The sequence below is a fragment of the Ascidiella aspersa genome, chromosome 6 (genome assembly GCF_963924565.1).
Source record: "Ascidiella aspersa chromosome 6, kaAscAspe10.2, whole genome shotgun sequence".
In the NCBI taxonomy this organism is placed as follows: Eukaryota; Metazoa; Chordata; class Ascidiacea; order Phlebobranchia; family Ascidiidae; genus Ascidiella; species Ascidiella aspersa.
The window spans coordinates 20,117,799-20,132,219 of NC_139452.1; the positions used below are offsets into that span (position 1 = coordinate 20,117,799).

A 14,421-nucleotide genomic window follows, 5' to 3' on the forward strand; every position below is an offset into this window, starting at 1 on the left:
TCCAGGTAAACGGCGCAGGTTTAGGGCAAATCACTATTTTTTCACGACATTAGCATTTCAATGTTTTTGTATGTTCTTAGGTACCAAAACGGTAAACAACAAGTACAAAGACTTGTATCTTAAAGAAATGTTGATTTAACATTTTCGAAGTATACTATTTTTCTATAAATAAGTTCGCTGGGATTTTTTGTATTTTATCAGGCAAAAAGCGTTTTGTATATGGTTAGGTAATTTGCCTCTGATTTTTACCACGCCATCCCAAACAGGTAAAATGTAGCTATAATGATGACATAACCTACTTTTACTTTTATTGCTCTTCGTAGTTGATCTTTATTTAAGTTAATGGTACATTTCTAGTCTTACGTAAACCAACGTAGTTGGAAATGTTTAGATATAAAATACAAGTTCATGTTTGGGATTCATAAATGTCGATTTTACAAGCAAAATTCAAGGACTAAGTTTTACCATAAAGCGTTTGCAATTTCTTCTCAAAATAAACATTTGCGTTAAAACAATGCTACCTATTTTTTACTCAATTTTATAGTTACAAAACTTAAACCTAGGGTCAACTATCCCAGTTGCAGGCCAAAGCCAAACTGAAAAACATCTCGGCGGGCCGTATTCAATTTTAACTGACAATTTTGTTGTTAAAACGTTAGATTTTAAGCATTTTATGCATCACTGTTAGAGGCCAACCTAAAAATTTTTGCAATTGAAACGGGTCTAATTACATTTAAGAAAAATGCGATAACCGTTTCGTGCGCAGAGTAAAAATGTTTTTTGGTTTAAAATTTGAGTCACGGCGTCATTCTTAATCACAATGGAAAGGTTTAAACCAGAGGTTCCCAACGTGGCCCGCCCCCTTGTGGGCGTTGGCAAGTTACAAGGGGGCGTTTTGGTTCTTTTTATCATTTGGGGGTCACTGAACTCACATAAGGGGGCGTTGCATAAAAGTACTTTTCGCAAACTTTTATAAAAATATCACATAAAAATAATAAAAAAACGGCACTGTAATATGTGACATTTAAGCTTAAACTTGTAGTATTTTCCGCCCATTGTTAACTTCAGGCGTAACAATTGATTTCTTATATGTAAGGTTATTTGCTGTTGTTGCGTTTCACCGTTTTATGCGCGAAAAATGTTTGTAAATTTCGAATATTTTTTTACTATTTTAACTACGTAAGTGCGAATAATCTTTCTGCGTCCGGTTTGTTTACGTTTTGGTGCTGTCTTTTGAACTATAGATGAGCGCTTCTTTACCGTTGTGCCGCTGAAGGCTGCTAAGTGCGTCGCGGGCAAACGGAAAACGTATTCAAAAATATTGGACATATCTTTTTTAACATTTTTTTTTAGCAAGTTAGTACAAACTAGCGAAAAATTTAAAAGAAATGCAAGTGTATCAAAAAAACGCGCTCGCTTTGCTCGCCAGGTGCGCCCGCACTTAAAAAGGGTAACAAACACTGACCTAGATTAACTAGTAAGGTGGTCGCATTTCCTCAACGTAGTTTCATTACACTTTTCACTAGAAGTAGGGATGACGACGTGTGGACTCGAATTTTAAACCAATCAAACGCTTTTTTGTCATGGTGTGGGCGGGCAGTAGGCGTACTAACTTTAATTGACGATTCTGTTGCTAAAACGTGTAGTTTTTGTGTGTTTTGGTTTTGTATAAACTGTAAATCAGGACAGATCAATAATTATTTTTAATTAATATTTTTTATATGTTTGACTATATTTTTAACTTACTATTTTGGGGGATGTAAACTATTAAATATGTATGTCATAAGTGGGGCCATTAAAAAATTTTAGACTTTATTTTTATCAAATTTTAACCTAACGAAATTGCCTATTTGTAGAGGCTATAGTTCTTCCTTGAATTGATGCCAGTTACCCAAACATAATATTTTGTTGATTTCAGACCCAAACGTAATATTTTGTCGAAAGGTCAAGGTGTTTTATGGATTATAAAAAGTGTGTCGGGTTTTTTGGCGATAGATTTAGATTGCTTAGGCATTTTTGTATTACAGAATATCAGTAGGCTATTTATAAAATCCAAATTGTTGATCTTCGAAAAGACCACGTTTATAAAGATAAAGTATTTTATAAGAATTATTTAAATACGTATCAATAAATAAAAAATGGACAATTTGCGATAAAAGTTACCGCTGATTCAAGTGGGCATTGTGATATTTTGCCTGCTTTTATGGGTTAATATGGTTTAATTGTGTCGCAGTTCCTGATTTTTCATTGTATGCTTCCGCGACGATTTTTACAAAAATTACTCTCAAGAAACACAAAAACTTTATAAAAAGCCATAATTTGACAAATTTTGACTTTATTAAAATTTTTTAACTTTACTGTAAATTTTAACTTTATTTTGACCTAGAAACTTCTTAGAAACAGTCCCTTAGGTCCTGAAAAAATTTTAACTTTATTGACTTTTGTGGGCCCTAGTAATGACATAACCTTGTGAAATAACGTATGTATTTTAGGAATTTGCCTTTTATTGTCAAACATTATGGTAAATCGTCAGCCATTTATTTGCGCAGTAGTTTTAATTGCACCAGTGTGTTTAAACCTTAACGCAATTATTGTTCTATGTAAATTTTATGTTGTGTTACCTATACAAGACTAAATTTTTTAAGGTATAAGCACGTATATGTCAGTTTTATACACATGCTCGCGTAAATTGCTATAGTAAATGTATGTTAGACAACCTAATATATGACTGACAGCTCATCGAAACGAAAGTGCAGACAGTATAATGTGAGACAACGATTAATATATTACTTTACTGTTAAGCAAGATGAGGGGGGCGATATGGAGCCCAAGGGGGCGATAGTGTAAAATAGGTTGTGAAACACTGGTTTAAACAAATACTTTAGGACAAATCTAATCTTTATTAAGTTGTGATGACACCATCTGTAACAGGTAAATGACGAGTGCATGTGCCTGCGTCATAAGCAGTCCATTTACATTCTGTTCTATCTGAAAATTACTATTTTTCGTTCTATAGATCAGCATTTTTAATACTTAGGTCGCCTATGTTTTTATCTTATAATATAGGCGACTTAAAGTACTAAAAATGCTAGTGTATTTTTCTGCTTAAACTTTTTTTAATCTCTATTACGGTCTTCAGCAACAAAACATATGTATTTTATTTTTGTCAAAGTTTTCCACGACTTGTTGGGTATTTAACTACTCTCATAAATATATTTCTATTTTCGAAATATTTTAATTTTCTAAACAAATTATCGCGATGTACGTTTATAAACAGAAAATAGTTTTTTCAGTGATTGAACCCAGCACTGCTCCATTGCAAACTACATCGACCGTAATTCAAATTACAACTACTTTCGAAGCACCCTCTTTAACAGGTTACCGGCGAGCGCATATACTGCGTCTTAAGCGTTGATTTTAAAATTTGAATTAGTTATGTTTTTCTATATGTAAAGAACTATTTTTCGTTCTGATTTATTAGTTTTCAAATATTTATGTGTTAAGCAACTAGCAAAATATTTTTAAACTGAGCGTCTCTATTTCGGTCCTTTTAGAAGTCTGTACACTTAAGGTATATTTTGTCTCGCTAGCGAAAAATACCTCTACAGTTTAGATTTTAAAGTAGGCTTTTTTTGGTTTAAACTGGTACTATTGCATATAATGTAGTTATGCCTATACTTTGGTCTTTGGTGTTTTAACAGTAATTATTCTACCTTTGAAAAGCACCGGCAAAAAAGTATTTTTCCGTTATCATGTGTGATTTCGGCTAATTTTCCGTTAGCTGACGTGATGAACTATTTTGAAAATATCATATTTTTAAACTGACTAATTTAAAAAAAGAAAAAAAAAAAAAAAAAAAAACTGACTAATTTTTATTTTAGGTAGGCCTACTACAAAAGCGCCTCCAGTTATGTCTACATCTCTAGAACCCGTGCCTTCGATTTTTACAACACCATTTTATCAAGGTAAAAAAAATTTCGCGTAATTTTTTTTAAAATAATTCATCTAAAATATTTTATCTAGTCTGAATCTCCAGTTATTTATAATAAAAAGTTCAATTATATTAATAGGAATTAGAATATGTGATTTATTTTTTTAAGTGAATCCTATATGAAGCTTGAACACTACGATTTTATCTAGACAGTTTAACTAATACATCGAATCCAACAAAATACATCGAAACAATACTTCAATAAAAGTTTTTGTAGCCCCATATTGTCCTTTTCAATGACGCTACTTGCCGACTTTGCTGTTTGTAAATAAACTTATGTATTCCGTCGTACAAGTTAAGGTCGCCGATAAACAGATGAGCGATTTAAACAAATTACATTTTTTGCGCTGAAATCATTAAACTTTCCTCAAAACGATTAGGCAATGGAAAGAGATATTTTTTTTTACTTTCACGCGGTTCGAAAGAGATTTTTCCAGTGGCGTACATATTTGTTTCTAACAGTGACTGCCTCTTATTCATTATGTGAATTATAACAGCATATATTTTAGCCAACAGGTAGCGCCATCTACAGTAACTTTAAGGCAAAGATAAATGTTCTGTTTTTAACAAAATATTTTCACTTGGTATTTGTTTGGCTTCTCTCGGCATTGAATTGTGGATTTAGAAAACTTAAAAGGTGATTGTATAGTTGCTTGATTACTTATCACAATTGGTTCTGGACCAATCTGTGGCATATATTATAAATCTGTGGCATATATTTCAGTTTTTATGAAAAATTTAACATGAATTTTCATCTATACAATCTATCGATCATTTATCAATGTATTTAATGATTAACGCGAACATTTGATTTTATGTCTGTAGTTGAAACCTGCTGTACCTCATTGGTAACTACATCTGCGGAAAGTTTAATATCCGACATACCAACAGGTAAACAGCGAGTACAAGAGCCTGCATTTTAAACAGATGCCTTTGAAGTTTTACAGAACGACATATCAATTATGTTACATTTATCCAATTTCTAACTTGGTTACAAATTTTGCGATTTTTCGTTTTAAAATCGTTTACATGTTTATTGGAATAAATCTTACTACTGGGTAATATACAACTAATATTAATATTATTTACAAGCCATATATTATGTAAAAGTATTATTTTTATTTTGAACGAAATTCGAAATTATAAGCATTTACGACGATATTAAAGGTCCTTTATTTCAATTTATACTCAACGTTTAATTTTGTTTGTTTAAACGTTTAGTTTTTTTTAATTAGTTGCCCCAAAATTCGCAAATTACAAAATTGTGCGCCAGTTCTTTAGTTTTCCTAAAACTGTTTTTTGTTGGATGAGTCTTAATCTCCTTTTTAAGTTGTTTGAACACTTATTAAACAAACCCCTCTTTTTACATCCTACAACATTAAACACCGTTTTGTTTTCATAGGATTTCAACAATGCTTTAATTATAGCTTTACTGTATTGATTTATGTTGGGCTGCTGAAATTAACTGTTAGTTATATAAGCTATTATTTTAATAAACGACTGTTACCAAAGTAATATTAATCTGGAAATATGATTTGTTTCAGTAATTAAACCCACCTCTGCTCCACTTCTAACTACATCCACAGAAATGGAAAGTTCAACTTACGAAACTCCATTTCTAACAGGTATACGGTGAATGCATACGCTGGTGTGGTGTCTTAGAGCAGTGCTTTTCAACCGGTTGTAAACGATGTTAAAGTAAGCATCTGCAGATTTTGCTGTACACGTTTAAGGTTTGCCAGCACAGAGTAGTAACTTAAGGGTCTGAATTAAAAGTTTGTGGCACACTTGTGACTAGAGCAAAATATGGTTGCAACGATGCCCTGAAGCAATTTGAAAAAGCCCGTGCGGGTCAAAAACCAAAGCACACCGCGGGCGACATATTTTGGTTCCGCGGGCCGCATTTGGAAGAGTAACTTGGGCCACTTAACCAGTGAACTTATTGAACTACGACCTCGACCATGTTTGATTCAAAAGGCAGAGTTTATACAGTTTAGAAACTATGCTAAATTTTCACTCGATTCGTGAAATTAGTGCAGTTGTAAGCAAAAAGGTCTACGACAATTAGGGTATTGAAAGGATCAAAAAGTCTGACTTTTAGACTTTGAGGTATTAAACAAGGCATTAATTTGACTTAACAAATCTGCATAAGAATTAAGATAACTCAAATATTGTGCTTTGATTTAATAATTACATAAACGCTTTAGGTTCCAATACATGAGTGACGTAACAATTATGCCCCCAGAATTTCGGCTTTTTCCCCAGCGTTCATATAATTATTAAATGAACACACATTATTTGGGTTAGGGTTCGGGTAAGCGTTTGAGTTCTGGTAGGACGAGTAGGCTATTATTACTTCTGTCTCACATTTTCTTATCTTTTGTGAACTTTCAGCGAATATTTTTAATTTATCTATGCCGGGAGTTTACCTAAAGGTCCAATTAGTGCGTTGTCACGACGGTCTAATGTCAGACTTTTCTGCCCTTGCATGCCCTAATTTTCGTAGAACTTTTTCTTAGAACTGCACTAATTTCTTACAAATATAACAAATTTTCATCCTTGTTCGCATGCCCACGATATACCTTTGCGAGCAAAGATTTTCTGCTCGTGTTGAAATTTAAGCCAAAAATTATTTTAAGGATGTTTATCTGCTTATTATAGTAGCACTCGAAACAAGGCTGCTCGGCAAAATTGGCAAATCAAACATATATTCCTATAACATGTAGTAGGTTTGTTGGGCCTGACATTTCTTTTAAAAACAAAAGTGGTGACTGATTCAAAATGTGTTACACCGGACTAAAGCAACTAAACTGGAGTCGGAGAGGAAGCGTTTTACCGGAACACTTACAATCAAAAAAACAAACTTACGAAACGCAAACCCCACCGTGATATAGAAACAGTCATGAAATTATCTTATGTCGAAAAAACATATTAGAAAACGTGTAGAAATATTTTGTATTTTTTTCTGTTTACTTAAATTTTACGTTTGGTATTGTTTAAAAGCGGGACCAAGCTCTGCTCCACTGCTATCTTCGTCCACAGAAATTAAAGCTTCAAATACCAGCGAACCGACTGCAACAGGTAAACGACAAACTTACGCGCGCTGCCAGTTTACGTGGAGACAAAACGTTTACAATCTCTTAACAATATTTCGGAGAACAATATTTGGGAGAAATTGCGTTTCATTTGCTGTGTGCTAACCAGCATTCTTCGTCGCGTTATTACTTAATTATGTTAAAACAGTGCCTTTCCATAAAGACCGTGATATTTTAAGCTTTTTTAGTACTTCGTTTTCTTTACTGTCAATAAACTTGTTTAAAGTTCTCTTTTTTTAGATCAATAAGCGTAGGGGATTTGTTCGCATGGTACTTTAAAATTGTATTTTAATACTTTCAATTAGGCATATCCGATACTTGATATTTTGGACAAAAAGTATCGCGATCCTATACCAAGTGACGTCATTGCTATGCTCCAACAGGGAAAATAGGTGAAATTAAAACATCCAAAAGCCTTTTTTAGGTTGAAATTGACTTTAGAAGTTTTAGTTAACTCAAGTTACCATAATTTTCGATAAATTTACCTTTAAAGTTTAAATCGCTGCATTGAAAGTAAATCATAGCTAAAATACATCGAATAATTTGGTATCGGATTGGTTCCGATACCACCGTAGTATCGGACGAGTACCGATGCTACCACTTGGCATCGAGTATCGGCTTCAATCCAATAGTATCGGACATCTCTACTTTCAAATATTGTTTTCCACCATTGATTAATATATAGCTCAGGGGCAACAAAACGTCTTCCAATAAGGAGCGGATAACTGCAGGGCCTGGCGATGCTGGGACGTAAAATTTTTTTATCGAACTTTATTAACTTATCTAGAACCGCATTTCGCCCGCAGGTCGTAGTTTGATGAGGTGACCCTCAGCATAGCTTACCAAATAAAACATAGGGCCAACGACGAGACCTAACGTACAACACCTAATTTATGTAGGATGTAGGCTATTACCATAGATGTCGTTCTTTGTCTCACACATATCCTATGATTATATTATGTATCTTAGACAAAAACATGCCTTTGCAAGTCCCCTTGAAAACAAAATTTGATTTAGTTTTTCGATCGACTAGAACCAAGGTCTTCATGAAGGTACGATATCAATTTTCTCTATGTTTGTACTCCCACTGACACAGATACTCGGCATTGCTTTTTTGAACAAAAGTCAATAAAGTCAAAATTTTAAAAAATCAAAAGAATAAAGTTGTTTTCAGCACCTAGGGGACTGTTTCTAAGAAGTTTATAGGTTAAAATAAAGTCAAAATTGTTAATAAAGTCAAAATTTGTAAAATTATGACTTTTGACAAAGTTTTTGTGTTTCTTGAGAGTAGTTTTTGTAAAAATCGTCGTGGAAGCAATTTAAATCAGGAACTGCGACACAGTTAAACCATATTAACCAACAAAAGCAGAACATATGTCACAATGCCCACTTTGATCAGTAGTAACTTTTATTGCAAGTTGTCCATTTTTTTATTCATAGTTACGCATTTAAATAATCTTTATAAAAACACTTCCTCTTCATACGTGGTCTTTTCGAAGATCAACAGTTCGGATCTTAGGAATAGCCTACTGACATTCTGTAATACAAAAATGCCTAAGCAAGCTAAATCTATCGCCAAAAAAACACGACGCACTTTTTATAATCAATAAAACACCTTGACTTTGCGACAAAATATTACGTTTGGGTCTGAAATCAACAAAATATTATGTTTGGGTAACTGGCATCAATTCAAGGAAGAACTATAGCCTCTACAAATAGGCAATTTCGTTAGGTTAAAATAAAGTTAAAATTTGATAAAAATGAAGTCTAAAATTTTTTAATGGCCCCACTTATGACATACATATTTAATAGTTTACATCCCCCGAAATAGTAAGTTAAAAATATAGTCAAACATATAAAAAATATTAATTAAAAATAATTATTGATCTGTCTTGATTTACAGTTTATACAAAACCAAAACACACAAAAACTACACGTTTTAGCAACAGAATCGTCAATTAAAGTTAGTAGGCCTACTGCCCGCCCACACCATTATGAGTTTGGTTCAGGCCCGTGACTAAAAAAAGTTTGCCGACCCCTGGTGCAGAACAACAAAACATGATTTCGGAGTGAAAGCTGAATTACCTTAACAAGAAATTTAAATATGAATTTCCTGAAACAATATCTGATTTGATTACACGTTTTAAAAAAGTTTTTAACTGGTACACTTTTAAGATGCACCCCTGAATAACGTCTTTGGGACCGAGTGGCTTGAAAACTATTCAAAATGGAGATCGGGATATTTGGCCAGGTGGCAAAACTCCTTCGATAATTGGAGGTAAGAAATGATGTTCACTTCGATTACAACAATTTTTTATCATGTTTCTTATTTTCGTTACCCCAATATTCATACAATTCTATAGCCTATTATGGTAGAATTTATTGAACAAATTCATCCAGCGATTAAATCAACATGGTCGAATTAAGTGACGATTAATGCTTAATTCTTTGCGTACTAGTCTCCTTTAAAAGTTAAAACACAAAGTTTGGAGACAGACTAATCCGTTTATTTAGAAATAACGATTTAGCAACATCATTTACGATCGTGATTTTTCTCAATTAGGTATACAGTTTATTAATAGTGTTGCAAAAGATGCATACGGAGATGCTTAAAAATCAGCAAGCCTGATCTGGATTGTAGTGCAAGCAAGGCAAGGCTAGAGGCATAACTATAATTCTAACTCAAAAAAGTGCGCACATTTTTTTGCAAAAACGTCCTCTGTTGTTTCTGTAGGCATTATGTGTAACATATATGGGTGCCGTTATCGTTGGCCAGTACGACTCCAGAAGGTCTTGCATAAGCATGTTTCAGTTGTCAAAATGTAACGGGTTTGCTAATTTTATGTATTTATATTTATTTTGATAAAGTGCTGTTACTTGGATTTGACTTGCTTTGGTAATGATTTGGACTGCGACTTTGCTGTGCATTTTTTGTTGAAAATTATTTAACTTGGCTTTTCTGCAATAGACTTGACCGGGACTTTAGAAATGTCAAAATAGTTCGTTTACATTTACATCACTGAGTATTATTTTTATTCTATTGGGTGAAATGTACTTTCCTAAAGTAGACTGATTTGCAGGAAAAGGTCCAACTTTCTTTGTGACCCTCTACCCGAGTTACCTGCTTGTTTGGACCTTACTCAGATGAGATGTATTAAACCTAAGCAGTTCGAATGCGAAAAGGATTTCTATTTATGTCCTTCCTGTTATTGTCTCGGCAACAGTTACATTGGTTTGTAAATGGACAACAGTAATGTATATATAAGACTGTGATGCGCTTAAATTTCTTTTCGATATGGTCAAACATGTTGTAACTGTTTTTTTTAATCAGCTTTCGCGCTGAACTTAAAAATGCAAGCATTCTTAGCAGGTCAAGTGGCATTGGGTTAGAGTAAACCACTTCAAAACATTTTTAGTAGCCATGCCGCAGCCTATTTAGCATTTCTGGGGGGTGCCGTAAGCCATAAAAGGTTCGAAACCACTTACATAGACCGATTCGACTAAAACCTTTCAAACAGCGTTTTAACCTTCTTCTTCGTAGTCTTTTAACATTTTCTTTGTAGTATATGTTTTCCAAGAAAGTTGAAAAAATGTTAAGTTGCCAGTATTTGTGAAGTAACACTGCCTTTAAATTTAAACCAGTGGTAGCTTTTTGTTGTCGCGAACCCTATTCCAGTTTTCCAAAACCTACACGAAACCCAAATTTTGGTGAATACACATAACCATAAACCAGATTACAATCGTATGCAGTTTGGCAAGATGTTCACATTTCTAGATGGAATGTTTTAAAATTGTGCAAGAATGTCCGGATTTATACCAAAAGCATGCACAACTAACTAAAGTATACGGTTTAATTTAAGGTTTATGTGCGTTTTTACGACTTTTAATTCAAAAGACGAAAAGTATATTGTGCACTTACGACGTAACAATGGAAAATTGACTTACCGAAGACTTCAAAAGTAACTTGAACAAAAACAATAAAAATCAATTTACTTTATTTAAGTGTAGAACTATAATGATTGTAATATAGATAAAAATATATTTTATAGCAGTAAATTCATAAAAGTAAGATTATTATCTCGTTTTTTCGCTGAAGTGTTTAAGTGGGGAATATGTGAACCCATTTTGTATCGGATCAGGCAATCGCACTTTTTGTCCGACAAATCGGTCATCGTTATCGGAATAAAATAATAGGAATTCAACTCCCCTAAGTTGGATCTCAATGAATCCAGAAACATCAGTACAAGCAGTCATTTACGGGGGCAGATGCAAGGGTAGAAGCGTGATCCAGTGGGGAAGAGGCAACGAGGCCATATGTTCTGTTTATTTTAAATAACCAAATGCCAAAATAATTAGATATGATATGTTATTGTATGTTTGTCCATTTGAATAGAATCTTTTTAAAGGCTCTGTAAGATTTTATCTATGTTATGACGCAACGTTTGAAAGACAAGTATTGCTATACGACCTGTTTGTACTTTTACAGGTTTCAACAAAATCATGTTAAAACCGTGGGCAGAAGATTTCTACAACTGGCAAAATTTCATAACCCGCTGGACGGGGACCTTGGGGAGTTAAGACGTTATTGGATCTCTCTTTTCAAATAACGTTAAATATTCACTTTCCGGATTAAAAAAAAGAGTTTACCAAACCGTTAATAAATTTTACCGTAACCATGTTTGGTTTGTTTAATTTGCTTAATATTCGATTTCATCTTTTAAATATAAGATACCAAATTGTTGATGCGTTCTCAATTGTGGCAATCGTGTAAAAAACGTGTGGTATATATATATATAATCATTGCTTGTTTGTATTGCCCAAATGCGAAATAAAAAAGTGTACTAAAGCCAATTAATTTGCTGATTTATATCGACATGTTTACATGGTGTATTATGCATATAATACATAATAGAAGAAGTAAAAATACCATAATAGAAGAAGTAAAATAGCATTTATACATGTATATTAGTAATTTCAAGCTTTGAACCACATTTGTTTGCTATGAATGATGGAATCGTCTTCTTCGGCATAATAATTTATAGCTTATTTTGCTTTATGGTTGTCTAAATTTAAAAAAATCATTAAAATTAAATTTTACTAAGACTTGAAAAATAGTAAAGTTTGTTGTCGGTCGCGCGATGGTTGAATTTGGCGCAAATAAAAATGTCAATCGCAAAAAACAGAAAAAATTGTAATTAAGTATGGCCGTTACATCTTCGATGATATGAAAACATGCAATGGCACTCAAAGAGACTTTTTGTGCTAAAAAACAAACGTACAAGTCAATTACTAAGAAGGTTCCTCTTTCAAGCGGGTTACGGGTGAACAAAATTAAAAGTGCACAAATCAAAATGCTGACCGCAGAGTGATAATAACGGAGACGCTAATTGGCATGTAACACTTAGGCGTGATTTTGCGTTGCTTCGACATAGGCAATAATACTGTTAAAAGCACAAACGTCATATAAAAACGTAAAATACAAAAGCCATTAGTTGGTAATAAATCATGCCCTAGAAAATGACTTGACTTGACTTAAGTCATTTGGACACTTGATTTGGGATACAACAAATTGTTTTCATACACCAATTGCGCTATTTATCCTAATCTTTGCACATAAAACAATTTGCTTGATATATGTTGCGTTTATGCTATTTTTTACTTTTATGATCGGAGAAGTTTGCCAGTTTTATAATTTAAAGTGTTTTTTTTTTGTGACAAAGGGCTTGACTTTAAGGTGACTTTCTCTAACTAAGACTCGACTGGGACTTGACTTACGCAACCGATGACTTGGACTGGGACTTGGCTTGTTATTTTTTCATTCGACAAAGCTTAACTTGGGTTTTTATTCAACAAGCTTAACTTGGAGTTAAGTTATTTTACGAATGACTTGACTGTGACTTAAGTCATTTCAAAATGACTTGTTTAAAACACTGCCACTGCCTTAGAAGATATTGAGAAATTTTCTTAGCTCTGTTGTTTATTTACTTGGTAGGCGAACAATACTGTTGATACACTGACTACTGGTCTCCATGGCGGCCATTTGCACTTGGCATGGCCTGAGTTGTAACTTAGACTAGCTTTTCAGGTGTACTATTTGTCATCACCTAACTAAAATGCAATTATAATTTTTCGTATTAAACCACAATCCATAAGCACTTTCCTCTAGTCTAGCACAAAATACAAATTCTATTAAACGTAAAAATTTTACTTTTTTGCCTCAAAAATCGTTCTATTGTCTCAAATCTGGAACAGATTTCTGTCTTGTTCGAAAATTAGTAGACAAAGATGGTGTTGCATCTTCATACCACAGCCAAAATTTCAAATATCTATTTTAAATGGAAAAGGGAAAAAAGCTCCTCAGTCACAGGTCCCACATCTCCCATATGGATAATAGCTTTGTATTTTTGTTGTTGCTAGATGAAATAATCATAAAGATTTATTGAGCACATCATTTTTTTAGAATTAAAATTTAATTTTAGTGTCAACGACTATAGACTTGACCTTGAACTTGTTAATTAATGGAAAATTATTCGAGTCATCTCAAAATGACTTATTTACAACACTGTTGCTTTATAACAAGAAAGTTAAAGTTACAATCCTATCCTATAGTTAAAGAATTCGTTTGTCCTGTTAATGTTTTTCTATCCGATTAATGTAATAGCATTACAAACAAAATTTTGGTGAAAGTGTAAGTGAGTCGCTGCACTTCTTACTTTTGCAAAAGTTGTGTAAAGGGGCCGCGGCCAAAAAAATTTAAGAACCCCTGTTTCAGTCTGGATTTGGAAGAAAACGCTGTGTTGAAATACATACCTTGAATAAAACGATTTTCGGTCATCTGAGTATCGATATACTGTATAACCATATCTTAATAACAAACTTTGGGAGTTATACCAATATGACTTTAAACACCACTTATATACAGTAGTAGGCCTAGTTAATTTTACCGCAATGGTCGACAAACTGTGGGCCGTGGCCCGAAGGTGAGCCGCAGAGCCATTATTGTTGAATAGCTTGGTGTTATCATGTAGTTGTGGGCCGCGTAATAACCGTACAATTATAGCACTTTATTTTAAAAGTTGGTGTGGCATAGAACTTTAAAATTAACTCAGCTTGGAAAGGCATTTTTCGTGCTTCGCGTGAACATTCTTCTTTTACATTACACAGGCCAACAAAATATTTTTTTTTAAAAAAGGCATGATATATTAGATCGATTTAGAAGTATATCGGGGGCTCCGCGTCCGAAAATACCATTACTTTTGCTGAGTTGGCTCTAGTTTCTGAGATATTGCTTTTTCTTACATACCATGAAAAATGTATGCTAGTGATTAACATGAG

The 14,421-nt window shown here is 33.4% G+C and overlaps 1 protein-coding gene across 1 annotated transcript; it reads left to right on the forward strand.

The window, feature by feature from the left end:
- Nucleotides 1–5,538: 5,538 nt before the first annotated feature.
- LOC146140657 (uncharacterized) lies at nt 5,539–11,808 on the forward strand. Its single transcript, XM_083392998.1, has 5 exons — nt 5,539–5,616; nt 6,995–7,072; nt 9,262–9,364; nt 10,167–10,318; nt 11,573–11,808. Exons 1-5 carry the CDS (start codon nt 5,580–5,582, stop codon nt 11,662–11,664), a joined length of 462 nt encoding a protein of 153 aa, XP_083249124.1. The 5' UTR covers nt 5,539–5,579; the 3' UTR covers nt 11,665–11,808.
- The last annotated feature ends 2,613 nt before the right edge of the window (nt 11,809–14,421 follow it).

Bases quoted from the DNA above. Each gene is read 5' to 3' on its own strand.
- LOC146140657 (XM_083392998.1), top strand. From the start codon at position 5,580: ATGGAAAGTTCAACTTACGAAACTCCATTTCTAACAG. The intron at 7,073-9,261 runs GTAAACGACAAA...TACACTTTTAAG, and splicing joins CAGCGAACCGACTGCAACAG to ATGCACCCCTGAATAACGTC. The intron at 10,319-11,572 runs GTTTGTAAATGG...GTACTTTTACAG, and splicing joins TCTCGGCAACAGTTACATTG to GTTTCAACAAAATCATGTTA.